The 14,601-nt window shown below is 45.0% G+C and overlaps 1 protein-coding gene across 1 annotated transcript in view; it reads right to left on the minus strand.

Moving 5' to 3' along the window:
* Positions 1-14,123, minus strand: part of LOC311049271 (retinol dehydrogenase 12) — a 35,911-nt gene extending 21,788 nt beyond the window's left edge. The window contains exons 1-2 of the mRNA XM_084062795.1: positions 14,095-14,123; positions 12,150-12,349 (exon numbers count right to left, since the gene is read on the minus strand). Coding sequence (XP_083918921.1) covers positions 12,150-12,312 — 163 coding nt within the window. The 5' untranslated portion in view covers positions 12,313-12,349; positions 14,095-14,123. The remainder of the gene's footprint in view (positions 1-12,149; positions 12,350-14,094) is intronic.
* Positions 14,124-14,601: the final 478 nt, after the last annotated feature.

Raw genomic sequence — 14,601 nt, forward strand, 5'->3', positions numbered from 1 at the left:
GGAGAGACAGGGCATATCTGTCCAGAGGTGTCTCCTTGGGTTCGATCCCCTCGCGTCGCGAGGTGGTGGTGACGGATGCCTCTCCCTCCGGGTGGGGGGCAGTATGGCAACACAGGGCTGTGAGGGGGCTCTGGACGAGGCAAGAGATGACGGAGCACATAAATGTGCTCGAGCTTCGTGCTATATTCTTAGCGCTACAACACTTCGTACCGCAGTTGGAGGGCCGGCATGTGCTTGTGCGGTCCGACAGCAGGTCAGCTGTCTACAACGTGAACCGGCAGGGGGGCACCAGGTCGACCCTGTCGTTACAAGTGGCACGGCGACTCCTCACATGGGCTTTCCCTCATTTTCCCAGCCTGAGGGCTATGTATCTGCCAGGGCCACAGAATGTGGTGGCGGATTTTCTGTCACGCCAGAAACCTCCTTCGGGGGAGTGGAGACTCCACCCGGAGGTAGTGGAGGAGATTTGGCGCAGATACGGCGCTGCAGAGGTGGACCTGTTTGCCTCAGAGTCCACAACACACTGCCCTCTTTGGTTCTCCCTGACGGAGACATCGAGTCCGTTAGGACAGGATGCTCTAGCGCACCCGTGGCCAGATCACCTCCTATATGCTTTCCCACCTTTTCCGCTGATAGCATTGACGCTACACAGGGTCCAGCAAGACAGCCACAGAGTCCTGCTGGTTGCTCCGGCATGGCCGGGGAGGACGTGGTTCTCGGCGCTGCACAATCTTTGTTGCAGCTCTCCATGGCACCTCCCCAACAGGGAGGATCTCCTGTCCCAATTGGATGGCCGCATTTGGCATCCGTGCCCGGAACGCCTACAACTGTGCGTGTGGCCCCTGAGGGGCCGGACCCGCTCCTGAGTCTGTGCGACCAGGCTGTGATCCAGACCGTGTTGGACGCAAGAGCACCCTCCACCAGGGCAATCTATGCAAACAGGTGGAAAATATTCTCGGAATGGTGTGGGGTAAACCGAGAGGTCCCTGAGTCTTGCTCGGTGCCGATGATATTGCGTTTTTTGCAATCTCTATTGGAAAAGAGACTATCAGTGTCGACACTGAAGGTCTATGTGGCCGCGATCTCGGCCAGTCACTGCAGGGTGGACAACCAGACTGTGGGGTCCCACACTCTGGTGACCCGGTTCCTTCGTGGGGCCCAGCGGCGGAACCCCCCGCGGGCCGTGAAACACCCCTCATGGGACTTAACCCTGGTCCTGGAGGCTCTTCGTCTCCCCCCCTTCGAGCCCCTAGAACGATCAGGACTGAAGTGGGCTTCAGCCAAATTGGCCTTTCTTCTTGCAATGGCATCGGCAAAGCGGGTGAGCGAACTGCATGCCCTATCGACGAGTGACGCGTGCATACGCTGGAACTCTGATGGCACGGGGGTGGCGCTTTGGCCTAACCCCTCGTTTTTGCCCAAGAACTTGGCTTCAGACCATACTAACCAGGTCATACAACTGGCGGCTTATGACCCCTCAGGCCTACAGGGTGAGGCTGCTTTGGCAAGGCAGCTCTGCCCGGTGAGGGCCTTGAGGCATTACATACAGGTGACTGCTGGGTTCCGTCGCTCGGACAGCCTATTCGTCTGTTATGGTGGGCACAGAAAGGGGCATGCCCTGTCCAAACAGAGGCTTTCCAAATGGGTTGTCATGGCAATAGAGGAGGCATATAGATCAAGAGGCCTACCACCGCCTCATAATATCAGAGGCCACTCCACCAGGAGCGTTTCCACTTCCTGGGCGGCCCTACGGGGAGTTCCTCTGAGCGAAATTTGTGCAGCAGCCACGTGGGCTGCACCATGCACCTTTGCCCGGTTCTATAGGGTCAATGTGGCTGCAACGAATGCGGTGGCAACCGCTGTTCTGGGGGTCCCCTAGGCCGTTCCCGGCAAGGTAAGATTCCTCGTGACTTTGTTGATATTAGTCATCCAGTGTTAAGCACTGCCTCTGGCAGTCAGGAAGGATGAAATAGAACGTAAGTTACGTATGTAACTATGGTTCTATGAATCCTGGATGACTGCCAGAGTTCCCTGTCACTCGGAATCTCGCGAGAAGATTCCGCAGGGAAGTCATTAATGACGGCTGTGGGCTTATGTACGCTGGCTACTGCGTTCCACGCCCACCGTCATTATGTCACAGCTGTGACTTTGTTGATATTAATTACTCGACTGCACGTGCGTGAGACGGATATATCCAGTGTTAAGCACTGCCTCTGGCAGTCATCCAGGATTCATAGAACCATAGTTACATACGTAACTTACGTTTTGGGGTTAAATGGAAAATGGAGCAAGTTCTGAAATGAATGAATTTGGATCGAAACATTGGAACATGATGGAAATGGACATCGCAACATTTGGACTTTATGTTGCCCCTCTGTGACTCTGAATGAAGCCACATTGATTGACCGCGGCTGCGGTGGAAATGTTTGTGTGATAGCAGCAGCGCATCACAGCCTTGAGCCTTCAGAAGCGGTGAGAAATATATTCGCATTGCAGGTTCCTTCTGTGTATTTGTTGTTCATTGTTTGAACACAGTTGGAAGTGCTGCCGCTTGTCCATTGGGGACTGTTGTTGTTGGTTTTGGCTGTTGTTGTGCGCGCTGGCTGGCAGCGAGGATTGCGTGAGCGTCGGACTGGGTTTGGCTGCTGCGCTCCATATATGGGCGCTCCTTATACGGCGCTGCTGCGCTCGTTCCACTGTGTGCTGCTCTGTTGAATTGGAAATCGCCTTGCCAAAGTTGCCACGGTGAATGTGCAATATCTGGGGTGATGTTCAATTGCTGCTGTGTATTCTGGATGAATTGTACATGTTGTCAAAAGTACAAATGTCAAAATGAGTGATATAAACGTCACAAAGAGCGACAAAAAGGAAATGGATCCGGAACAAATGGAGGAGGAGTCACGGAGGACGGTCAAGCTCACGGCCAAAGCGCTGGCTAATAAAATTGAAAAGGTGCAGAAAGACCGCCACTCATGTGTGAAACAACTTCAAGTGCTCACAAATGAAATTAAAGGGCTAATGAAAAATGATGAAAATGCAAAGGATGTGCAAAGCACAATGGAGGATCTGAAAAATGTATATGAAAATGCAAAAGCAGCACATGATTCACTCATTGTATTGATTCCACAGGAGGAACTGGAAACTCAAAATTTATGGTTTGCACGTGTTACAAAACACAATACAGATTTCATATCTGATGTGATGCAATGGCTTGTTGGTCTTGGAATGTCAATGCAGCAAAAAAGTACTGCTGATGAATCCATTCCTGCAAAGGCAGATACTGAATCCATTCCTGCAAAGGCAGATACTGGAGCTATTGCAACTGAAGAGGAAGGCCTACCTGTTGGGCCGCAGGAGGAAAGTGAAGAGCTACCTGTTGGGCAGGAGGAAATGCCACACACTAATGCTGGGCAGCAGGATGAAATGCCACGCACTAATGCTCAACAGCACCACCCGTCCCAGTCACATAAGGCAACATCTGCAATATTTGACCTACAGGAAACGATTCAACCTGAGGACAGTGCGTCAAATATAAGCAAGAAAACAAAAGGATCTAAAGTTTCAAGTACAGCATCAGCACGCTTGAAAGCTGAGGCAGAAATGGCTGCTCTCATTGTTCAGCAAAAAATGATCCAGGAGAGACATGACCTGGAGGTACAAATGGAGCAGCTAAGAAGACAAAATGAGCAGCTAAGAAGGCAAAAGGAGCAGCTGGAGCTGGATACAAGCATGGCTGCTAATGTAGCAAAAATGAAAGTACTAGGTTCAAGGAGATCTGGTGTTTCTATTAAGTCTAAAGTGACAGGTGGAATGATGTCATATTTTGAGAAGGGACAGCGGGCAACTGTTTCCACACCACATTCACAACCCACACTGGGACAGGTCCCCTCACAACCCAGTGTTGCCAGGCATGCACCAGCACCAACTGTAACAACCACAGGTGGCGCTGTGGCTCCGGTCCATTCACTGACAGCAAACACAACAACAATGGCTATTGGGGCATCAGTGCCAGTGGTCACTGCCACCGGGGGAGCTGTGGCTCCGGCCGTCCGGTCTCGCACTGCAGCACCCTTGGCAAGCCAAATGGACACCACAGGTCCAATTGAACAAGACAACAATAATATATATTCTGTCATGGAGAAACAAAACGAAATCACAGCTTTACTCGTACAACAGCAGAGTCTGTCTTCTATGCCCAAGAAGGAAGTTTACATTTTTGATGGTGACCCACTTCAATATCACACTTTCTTAAAATCATTCGAACATAGCATCGAAACCAAGAACTCAAATCCCACAGATTGTCTCTATTATCTGGAACAGTACACCCGAGGACAACCAAGGGAACTTGTGAGGAGTTGTCTACACATGATGTCGGATAGAGGATACAGGAAGGCTAAGTCTCTACTGAAAGAGCATTTTGGCAATGAGCATAAAATCGCTACAGCCTTCATTGAGAAAGCTCTTTCATGGCCGTCAATTAAACCTGATGACACTAAAGCTCTGCAAGCATACACTCTCTTCCTACGGGGATGTTGTAATTCCATGGAGGATGACAACTACATGCATGAGCTTGATATGCCTTCTAATTTGTTGATAATCATTAAGAAGGTGCCCTACCGACTAAGGGATAAATGGAGAACCGTGGTATGTGATTTCCAGGAGAAACACGACCGAAGAGCAAGCTTCAAGGACGTTGTTGTTTTTCTTGAAAAACAAGTCAAGATCATAACGGATCCCATTTTTGGTGACATCAAAGACACTCCAGTGAGTAAGGACACAAGAAAGTCCAGGTCACAACCGCTTCCCAGAACAAAAGGAAGTACGTTTGCAACCACTGTGATGGCTGCAAAAGAAAAAGGAACGAAGGAAAGTCAGTTTACTCTGAAGAGCTGTTTATTTTGTGACGGTGGACATGCTCTTGAACTGTGTCCACAATTGGAAAAGAGGACACACAATGAGAAATTCACTTTTCTAAAAGAAAATGGAATATGCTTTGGCTGTTTGTGCAAAGGACACATCAGTAAAGACTGCAAAAAGAGACTCAGTTGCAGTGTTTGTAGTTTGAAGCATCCCAGAATGCTACATATCTACCAAAGAACCAAGGAATGGAATAAAGACCCAGCTGAAGGAAAGGAAACCACCAAAGACAGAGCCATGGCTTCCGTGCTGACAAGTGGTCTTACTGGGGCCGGTGAAGACAACTGCAAGCTTGCCATAGTGCCGGTTCAGGTAAAGGCCAGGAAGGGGAACACAACAGTGCATACATATGCATTCCTTGACCCAGGTAGCACGGCATCGTTCTGTACAGTGGGGCTAATGGCTAAACTCAACCTTCAAGGAAGAAGATCGAATATCTTGTTGAGAACTATGGGTCAGAAGAAGGTTATTGAAACACACATTGTTTCAGGCCTAGAAGTGGCTGGACTGAACAGCAGCGACTTTTGTAATCTTCCAGGCATATATACGCAGAGGACTATGCCTGTGAACAAAGGAAACATCCCACAGCAAAATGACATCGATCAGTGGCCTCATTTAAGGAATGTTCACTTACCTGAACTTGACTCTGAGGTAGAGCTGCTGATTGGCTCAGACGTACCAAAAGCACTGGAGCCAATGGATGTCATCCGGAGTGTGGGAGATGGACCGTACGCTGTAAAAACCATGCTTGGTTGGACAGTTAATGGGCCATTAGATGGAAAGACTGATGATGCGCAGGAGCAGTCAGTGATAAGTGCCAATCGGATATCAGTTGTGAAACTTGATCAACTGTGGGAACAGCAGTTCAAGATCGACTTTCCTGAGTGCATCAGAGATGACCAAGAACATTCAAGAGAAGACCAACAGTTCTTGAATTTAGTCTCAACGTCTGCCAAACTTGTCGATGGCCATTATTGCATTGGATTACCTTTAAAACAAAGGGAGATATGCATGCCTGACAACAGAAGTGTTGCAGAACAACGCACACTGAACTTGAAGAAAAGATTCAATAGAGATCCTTCTTTTCATTCTGAATACACCAAGTTTGTGTCTGACATGATATCTAAAGGTTACGCTGAGAAGGTACCTGACCATGTCTTGGAACGCAGTGATGGAGGAAAATGGTATCTACCACACCACGGGGTTTTTCATCCACAAAAGAAAAAACTCAGAGTGGTGTTCGACTGTGGAGCGACGTTTCGGGGAGTTTCACTGAACTCTCAGCTCTTACAGGGGCCAGACCTGACCAGTTCTTTGATTGGAGTCTTGGCCAGGTTCCGTAAGGAACCGGTTGTCATCGCTGCCGACATAGAAGCAATGTTTCACCAGGTGAAAGTACCTACTGAAGATCGTGACTTGTTACGATTCCTCTGGTGGTCAGATGGAGACTACAGTCAGAACATGGTGGAATACAGAATGACCGTACACCTATTTGGAGCAACTTCCTCGCCCAGCTGCGCCAACTTTTCCGTTAGGAAATGTGCTGAGGACAACGTCAACCAGTTCACTGCTCAGGCCGTAAATACTATCATGAACAACTTTTACGTTGATGACTGCCTGACGTCAGCAGCTACAGAGGAAGATGCAATCGCTCTGTATCATGAACTACGAGCAATCTGTTTCAAGGGAGGCTTTCTACTTACCAAGTGGATGAGTAACAGTCGTCAAGTCTTGGCTGTCATACCTGAAACAGAGAGAGCAAAGGAAGTGAAGAACCTTGATTTGGATCATGACGATCTGCCTGTGGAAAGAGTGTTAGGAGTACAATGGTGCGTACAATCGGACGTCTTCAAGTTTAAAATCCTCTTGAAAAACCGACCTCTCACAAGAAGGGGAATTCTTTCTGCAGTCAGTTCAGTGTATGACCCCCTAGGAATGTTGGCACCGGTAGTCTTGACTGCAAAGAAGATCCTGCAAAATTTGTGTAGGAAAAAGATTGGTTGGGATGATGCAATTCCAGATTCCATTGCACAGGAATGGATGAGTTGGATTCAAGATCTTCATATGTTGGAAGATTTCCAGGTTGACAGATGCTTCAAACCCACCAGCTTTGGAACGGTAACATCTGCTCAACTGCATCATTTCGCTGATGCTTGTGAAGACGGTTATGGGACTGTTACTTACCTTGTACTGCATGACAACCGTGGCCAGATGCACTGTGCTTTTGTGATGGGGAAAGCAAGAGTGGCTCCGTTAAAACCAGCTACTATCCCTAGAATGGAGTTGACTGCTGCTACCATGGCAAGCAGAATGGACACACTATTGAGAAAAGAGCTGCAGATGAAACTAGCAGACTCTGTATTTTGGACCGACAGCACATCTGTGCTCAAATACATCAACAACAAGACTGCAAGATTTCGAACGTTTGTGGCAAACAGAGTTGCTGCAATCGTCAAAGTCTCACATGCACCACAGTGGAGATATGTGAACTCTGTTAACAACCCAGCAGACATGGCTTCACGAGGCTTGACAGTGAAATCCTTTCTGAAGAAAACCGTATGGGTGTCAGGTCCTCAGTTTCTTCTTCGTCCCAAGGAAGAATGGCCTCAGAATCCAGACTGCTTGGAAGAAATCTCAGCCAAGGACTCTGAAGTCAGGAGCATGACTGTAAATGCTGCTCAGATAACATCTGAAGAAGTGGATGCAACAACTCGCTTCATCCATTACTTCTCATCCTGGACTTGTTTGAAGAAGGCCGCAGCTTGGATGCTCAGACTTAAAGGACTGCTTCTCAACCGTAGCAGAAAGAAGAAACAAGCAAGCGATGTCACTGCTCAGCTTCAGAAAGATAACATCCATCAGAGAACTCTGAGATCTGCACGGAAGGAGACAAGAAATCTTGAGACTCAGAAATATCATGGTCTCACAGTTGAAGAACTGGCTACTGCTGAGATGGAGATAATCTGCTTTTGCCAGAAGAAGAGATTTGCAGATGAAATCTCAAGTTTGAAAAATGGAATGAATGTCAAGAGGACTAGTCACATTCATAAACTCAATCCCATTCTGGACAATGATGTATTGAGAGTGGGCGGCCGACTTAGCAGGGCAGCAATGCCAGAAGAAACTAAACATCCTGTCATATTGGCCAAAGAATTTCATGTTTCAGAACTAATTCTTCGGCATATCCATGAACAGGTGGGACATGGTGGTCGCAACCACATGTTATCCAGACTACGCCAGAAATATTGGATTCCTGGTGCTACTGTTGCGATCAGAGGAATCATGTCAAAATGTGTTGTTTGCCGCCGCATAAACGCTATTCCTGGACAACAGCAGATGGCAGACCTGCCTCTGGACAGAATCTCTCCTGATGAACCTCCATTCACGTTTGTTGGAGTCGATTATTTTGGACCCTTTGGAGTGAAACGTGGCAGGAGTATTGTGAAACGCTACGGTGTCATATTCACGTGTTTGGCTATAAGAGCGATTCACATTGAAGTGGCATCATCACTTGAGACAGACTCGTTCATCAATGCCCTTCGCCGTTTTACAGCCAGACGTGGTCAAGTGAAAGAACTGAGATCTGATAATGGGACCAATTTTGTGGGAGCTCAACGTGAGTTGAAGGAGGCGATTCAAAGTTGGAATCAAGCCCAAATTCACAATGCAATGCTCCAGAAAGGAATCAATTGGATCTTCAATCCCCCTGCTGGCTCACACCATGGAGGTGTTTGGGAAAGACTGATTCGATCGGTGAGAAAGGTGCTCAATTCCACACTTAATGTGCAAAATCTTGATGAAGAAAGTCTGCACACCATTCTATGTGAAGTTGAAGCTATCCTCAATAGCCGACCGATCACCAAGGCTTCTACAGATCCCAATGACCTTGAAGCACTTACCCCGAACCACCTTCTGCTTCTGAAGACTGCACCTTCCATGCCACCAGGACAGTTTCAGAAGGAAGACATATATGCTCGCCGCAGGTGGAGGCAAGTTCAATATATGTCGGATTTATTTTGGAAAAGATGGGTCAAAGAATATCTTCCCCAGTTACAGGAAAGGCAAAAATGGTCTAACATCAGACGTAACTTCACACCAGGAGACCTCGTGATCATAGTGGATGACTCTGCGCCTCGGAACTCCTGGCTAACTGGGAAAATTGTGGAGACCATTCTGGACAGAAGAGGACTCGTACGTCAAGTTCGAATTAAGACCAAGACCGTTTTTTTGAACAGACCCATCACCAAAATCTGCTTGCTACAGGAGACGGAAGATAATTGAGAAAATTGACTTTGAAATCACCTTTTTTACCCCATGCCCATGCCCTTGACACTGACCTTTGCCCCTTTTTGCCCCTTGAATTACACCTTACTGATTCACTACACTCACTACACTATACACTGTTCTTGAAGAAAGAAGAAGAAGACTTTGCGTAAAAAAAAAAATCGCTTTCGTATTGCTTTGAATGCCACTTACGATTGTGTAATTATTATTTGTTGCATAATAATTAGGGGCCGGTATTGTAGGGGCCAAAATGTATATTTTGCTTGCCATTTTATTTTTGTTTGGTTTTTCCCACGCTTTGGTTTGATGTCCCACTTCCCACAGTAATCAACTGATTAGCTCCTGCTGTGTGTCTGTTCATTACCTTTTAGTTTATTTCAGGTGTGTGTCTCAGGCTGCTGGGCATTCAGTGAGAGAATGGGGGTGAGCTAGGCTCAATATTTTCTGTTGACCGTTTTGCTTTATACGTTTAGCCTACATTTCATTAATTTACTTTTCAGCAACATTTTTGGACCTTATTATTTTGTATGAATAAATTCACCTTAACTGCAATAAGTTCTCTGGTTTTGCTTGGAAACGCGTCACACAGTATCTGCCGAAGCTCAGCCTCATAGCACCACTTCTAAATGGTTTTTGAATATTGGGAAGAAGTAGTTGCTACAATACCCACTAAGCCAAGGAAGCCATACAACAGCCCACTTCAAGTTTTGGCCTATAACCATAGGTCTATAGAGGCCCCACCGAGAGCACCCTGACTGGCTGCTTCACTGCCTGGTATGGCAACTGTATCGACCTCAACCACAAGGCAATGCAAAGCGTTGTGTGGACAGCCAAACGCATCAGTGGATGTGATCTCCCCCATCCAACTTGATCCAAGCCCTATACGACACACGTTGTGTCAGCAAAGCTCGTGGAATCATCAAGGATCCAAGCCATCCCAACAACTAGACTGTTTCAGATGATGCTGCATGAAAAAGGCTACGCAGTCTCAGAGCCACTGGCAACAGACTGCTAAAAAGCTTGTATACAGAATAAATAAGATATTACACTGATGATATCACCCTGATGATCATCCTGATGATAGCATCATCCTGATGATATCATCAAGTCAGGTACAGTAAGACTGTCCTCACTCAGGGGAAGTCACCTGACTCTGACTAACCTGACTGACATTTACAACAAGCAGCAGCAATGAACAGCAGTTTGCGCTGAGAGTTTAATGCTGAACTGGTTTTCAGCATCAATCAAGCCCAAATGGACGTATAATGATTTCACTTTCATTTTACCATCTCACGCCAATCCTTTACCGCTGTGTTTGATTTGTCAATAACTCAACATATAGTGTCTGTTATCAAAGGGCCGACATTTATGAATTGGCCCCTGGGTCCCTTGCCAGTTTCCTAATATGGCCCTCAGGTTAAAGGTGGTAAGTGATATATTTTGGTTAAAACAAAACGTTTGTATGTTAAAAAGTTAAAGCTCTATATTCTGATGGTAATCGTTCCTATAGCATGTTTGTATACTTTGTAACAGGAGTCCCCCGTCTCTGTCTCTTTAATAAACAAAAAATAGGCTGTAGTGGTCATGTGGTTTGCCAATTTAATCAGAGCAGGAGAGAGTAGGCCTATGCATTTATCAGCTTCAATTGTATAGTGTTCCACTTTCAATTTTGTGTCCTCTTTTATTTGTGTCATCACTTCCTATTTGACCCATGGGTTCACCACTGACCCAAGCAAGGTCGTCATACTGTTAAGGACTGGCAGGCACCACCCCAGAAAATAGGAGAGGTGCAGAGTTTCCTGGTCCTGGCACCAAATTATTGGTAATTTGTGTGGGACTTAGCGGTGATCACCAGCCCCTTACATCAGTGGTTCTCAAAAGTGGGGACCGGTGACCCCCAGGTATCCTTGAGGCAAAATGTATTAATATAGCATAATATGGGGGGGGGGGGGTTAAGAACCACTGCCTTAGCCTACATCACGCTTAGTTAACACACAACACAAGGGAGTGGGACAGATGTTCCCTGTTTTCCAGATATTCTTCCATCCTGGACACAGACCATTCGTCACATCAAGCCTCTGACTAGTCGCACGGTGCAGTGCTATAGGGGGCGGGGCGGAGAGCTGGGGGTTGCCAGACTTGCCACAGCTGCTCTCTGGTTGTGTTTTGAAAAAAAGAGTGCTCCTCCTGAATAACGTTATTGTCATCATGACTCACGATGAGTTATTTCTGAAGCCATTGCAATTTAACATAATTGGATAGGTCGCCGATTTCCTCATAATGCCTGTTATGAGCAGGTTTTCAGATCATTATTGTGTAATAAAGAACGATATGCCTGCTTTCGATATTCTCCGTGCGTCATGACGCACGAGTTTTGCTGGAGATACAATCAACCATTGCCCCCGCCACCTGTATGTTTATCCATTTAATACATATAGGCTACCGGTATGTCGACTAAAATTCTTGTTTTGTTTACAGCTTCAAAGTGACAACTATAATAACAGGGGTTAGAGGCTGCAGTTAACCTCATAACAAATGTAGGCTATTTATAGCTAAGCCCACAACTTTTGTGCAACATTTAATTGTTACCAGACAACTTATTATCTATTTTTGAAGTTTCTAGGCTCAATATTGAGCATTGAGAGCTCATAGATGGGCTATTTTCAAATGGCCAAAATGTATAAAGTGGTTAATGTATGTTTTGTAAATATAATCAAAATCTACCAGTAACTAGTACAACTTTTCAAATAGTGGTAGTGCAGTAAAAAGTACAGTATTTACCTCTGAGATGTATGCCTATAGTGGAGTAAAAGTACTGAAAATAGAAAATAATCCAGTAAAGTAAAACATCCTAAAATGTGTACTTAATTACAGTATTTAAGTACATGTACTTAGTTACACCACTGAAAATCAACTCTCCGGATTTCCAAATAGAATATAATATCTACCTGTATTGGCTCCTGTCACTATGGCAGTCTTTCCATTCAGTCTGGTCGGACAGTTAATCGGGTTCCATGGACCTCTCCGCTGAGACCTTAGGATCCATCCCAACAGCAGAGTGGACACTGTCCATAGTGGATGGACAGCTATGTCCGTCCAGGTCCAAGACATTGAGACTGTTGTTACTGTCCTCGGATCCCTCAGAGATCTTAGAACAAGAAGCAATTGAGAATGAACCAGCGGCGCGCGCGCGACTGCGCGTGCATCACCGTTGCCAGATTCTGCAATAGAAATAAGCAGCCAGGTCTATGAAAACAAGCCCAAAAGAAGCGATTATAGGCCACAAGAGCACTTACACGTCGGCTATTTGAAAATAGCAGATCTACCAACTACCAATATTTACAAGCAACTTTACAGAAAAAGAAGCCCCAAGTCGCTTATAATAAGCAGACATGACAACCCTGGCATGCATGCGTTCCCTCTGTATATTATGGCCAAACCGTTCACAGTTCAAAGGCTAGTTAAACTGCACCGTGCCCCGCCCCCTCATTGTTCTTTTAATTCTGCCTACAGTTTATTGGTGAGAATAATTACAGGCTTCCTACTGACACTGACACATTTTTACTGTTTAGAAAATAAAACAAATACAATAATAACTTGATTAATAAAATAAAAAATACGCATAGCTAGAGTGAAGAGGCAGAGGGTAAATAAATACAGATTCTCGATAATCTTATAATTCAATCAACCTTTTTTTCTCTCCCCAAATGTGTTAGTCTAATAATTTGAGCTGAGGAAGTTTTCAGAACATGTGATGCCCTGCCTAATAAGAAACATCTTACTGAATCTTAAAAGAATAAAAATAATTAAAATGGGAACTTTTTAAATAGTATTTGTATTAATATTTTAATAATTTTAATTAATAATAATGAAATAGTTTTAAAATTGTGCATCTCAAGCAGTGGCACTGCTGGGGGTAACGAGTTCCTTAACTAACGAGTTAGCCTACTTACTTATTAACGTATTGGTTTATTAGTACCAAATTGCGGTAACTGGTAATAACCATAGAGTTGCGGTAGCCTAATCATAACGCGGCGTTACCAAACGGCAATTCAGTAATACATTATTATAATTAGCCAAGTTACTTGCCGCGTTACCGACCAGGGTCCTATCGTCCCGTTTAGAACCAATGGGACACATTTTGTTCCATATTTTCATAAACATCCCCCCCTGTCGATCAACACTGAATTTAACAGTAATGAACAAAATAAAACACAAGAAGAAGGCCAGTAAGTTTTGTCGTAGGACCCAGGTTGGACCTCCCATGCCTTCCACTCTGTGCCATGTTCTGTCCATGCACAAAACAAGGCTGCGTTCGGAAATTACGCACCGGAGCACACTCGCCTATTAGTTTGTACACCTATTAGTTTGTATTGGCCAGTGCGCTCAGTGCTGTATTTTCGAACGCACCCATAGGGCAAACAGTCCCGTAACGTAACGTCATGTCAGAAACACAGATCACTCCAGCAGCAGCAGTGTCACACTCACACATGTGGCTACCCCAAGCATCTCCCCATATGGTATGGGACATCATGGTTCTTAAACTGATCTATCTGATCATTTTCGTTGTGTATTGAATAGCAAATAGGTGTCAATGCTTACTAGGAATAGTGGGCACAATATAGGGACATCTGGGCACCTCGATGTAAAATTGTCTACTTTGTCCACATTTAAAATAGGTAGCCTATTTGTTTACTCATTTTACGTCGAATAAATAAACAAAATATTTAGACTATTTAATTGTTCAATTTAGGCATTTTTGAAAAGTAACTAAAAAGTAATATATATTATATTACTCTTGCTCAGACAGTAACATTGTAACGAAATGCATTACTTTAAAATGAAGGTAATGAAGTAATTTATGTAATCTATTAAAAATATAAAGTAACTTACCCAACACTGATCTCAAGTGAACTCCTTGTATTTATGTGATGTGGGTGATGTGAATGATGTTTGTTTCCTATATATATGGTTTTGATGCAAACAGATGACAGCCATCTGCCAGTGCTGATATCTCCTCTTACACTATCATTGTAAGACCACTCCATTGTTGACCTCACATAGCCTAGTCTGCAGTTTGAGGACTTTTCTTATCCTTAAAAACAAAACCAAATTACCGTTAATTGCATATTTCGTACACCAAACAAGTCTTTCATGCTTAAATTATACGTTATTTTTTATTAGTTATTTGTTTGTCAGTGGGTATAAGGGTGGAGGGAGGGCATGGGAGAATTACTGTGTCCTACTGTGGGGCATGTATGTGCTGTACACTTGTTTCTCAAATAAAAATAAGTTTTAAAAAAGGGGAGAAAAAAAATGTATTGCTGTAGCCATTATAAACAACAGCAACAACAACATAACCAAGGGGGGTTCCTGGTGGTTAAGGTGGTCAATTGCAGT

The sequence above is a fragment of the Gymnoscopelus microlampas genome (genome assembly GCF_963454915.1).
Source record: "Gymnoscopelus microlampas genome assembly, chromosome: 7".
Lineage (NCBI taxonomy): Eukaryota > Metazoa > Chordata > Actinopteri > Myctophiformes > Myctophidae > Gymnoscopelus > Gymnoscopelus microlampas.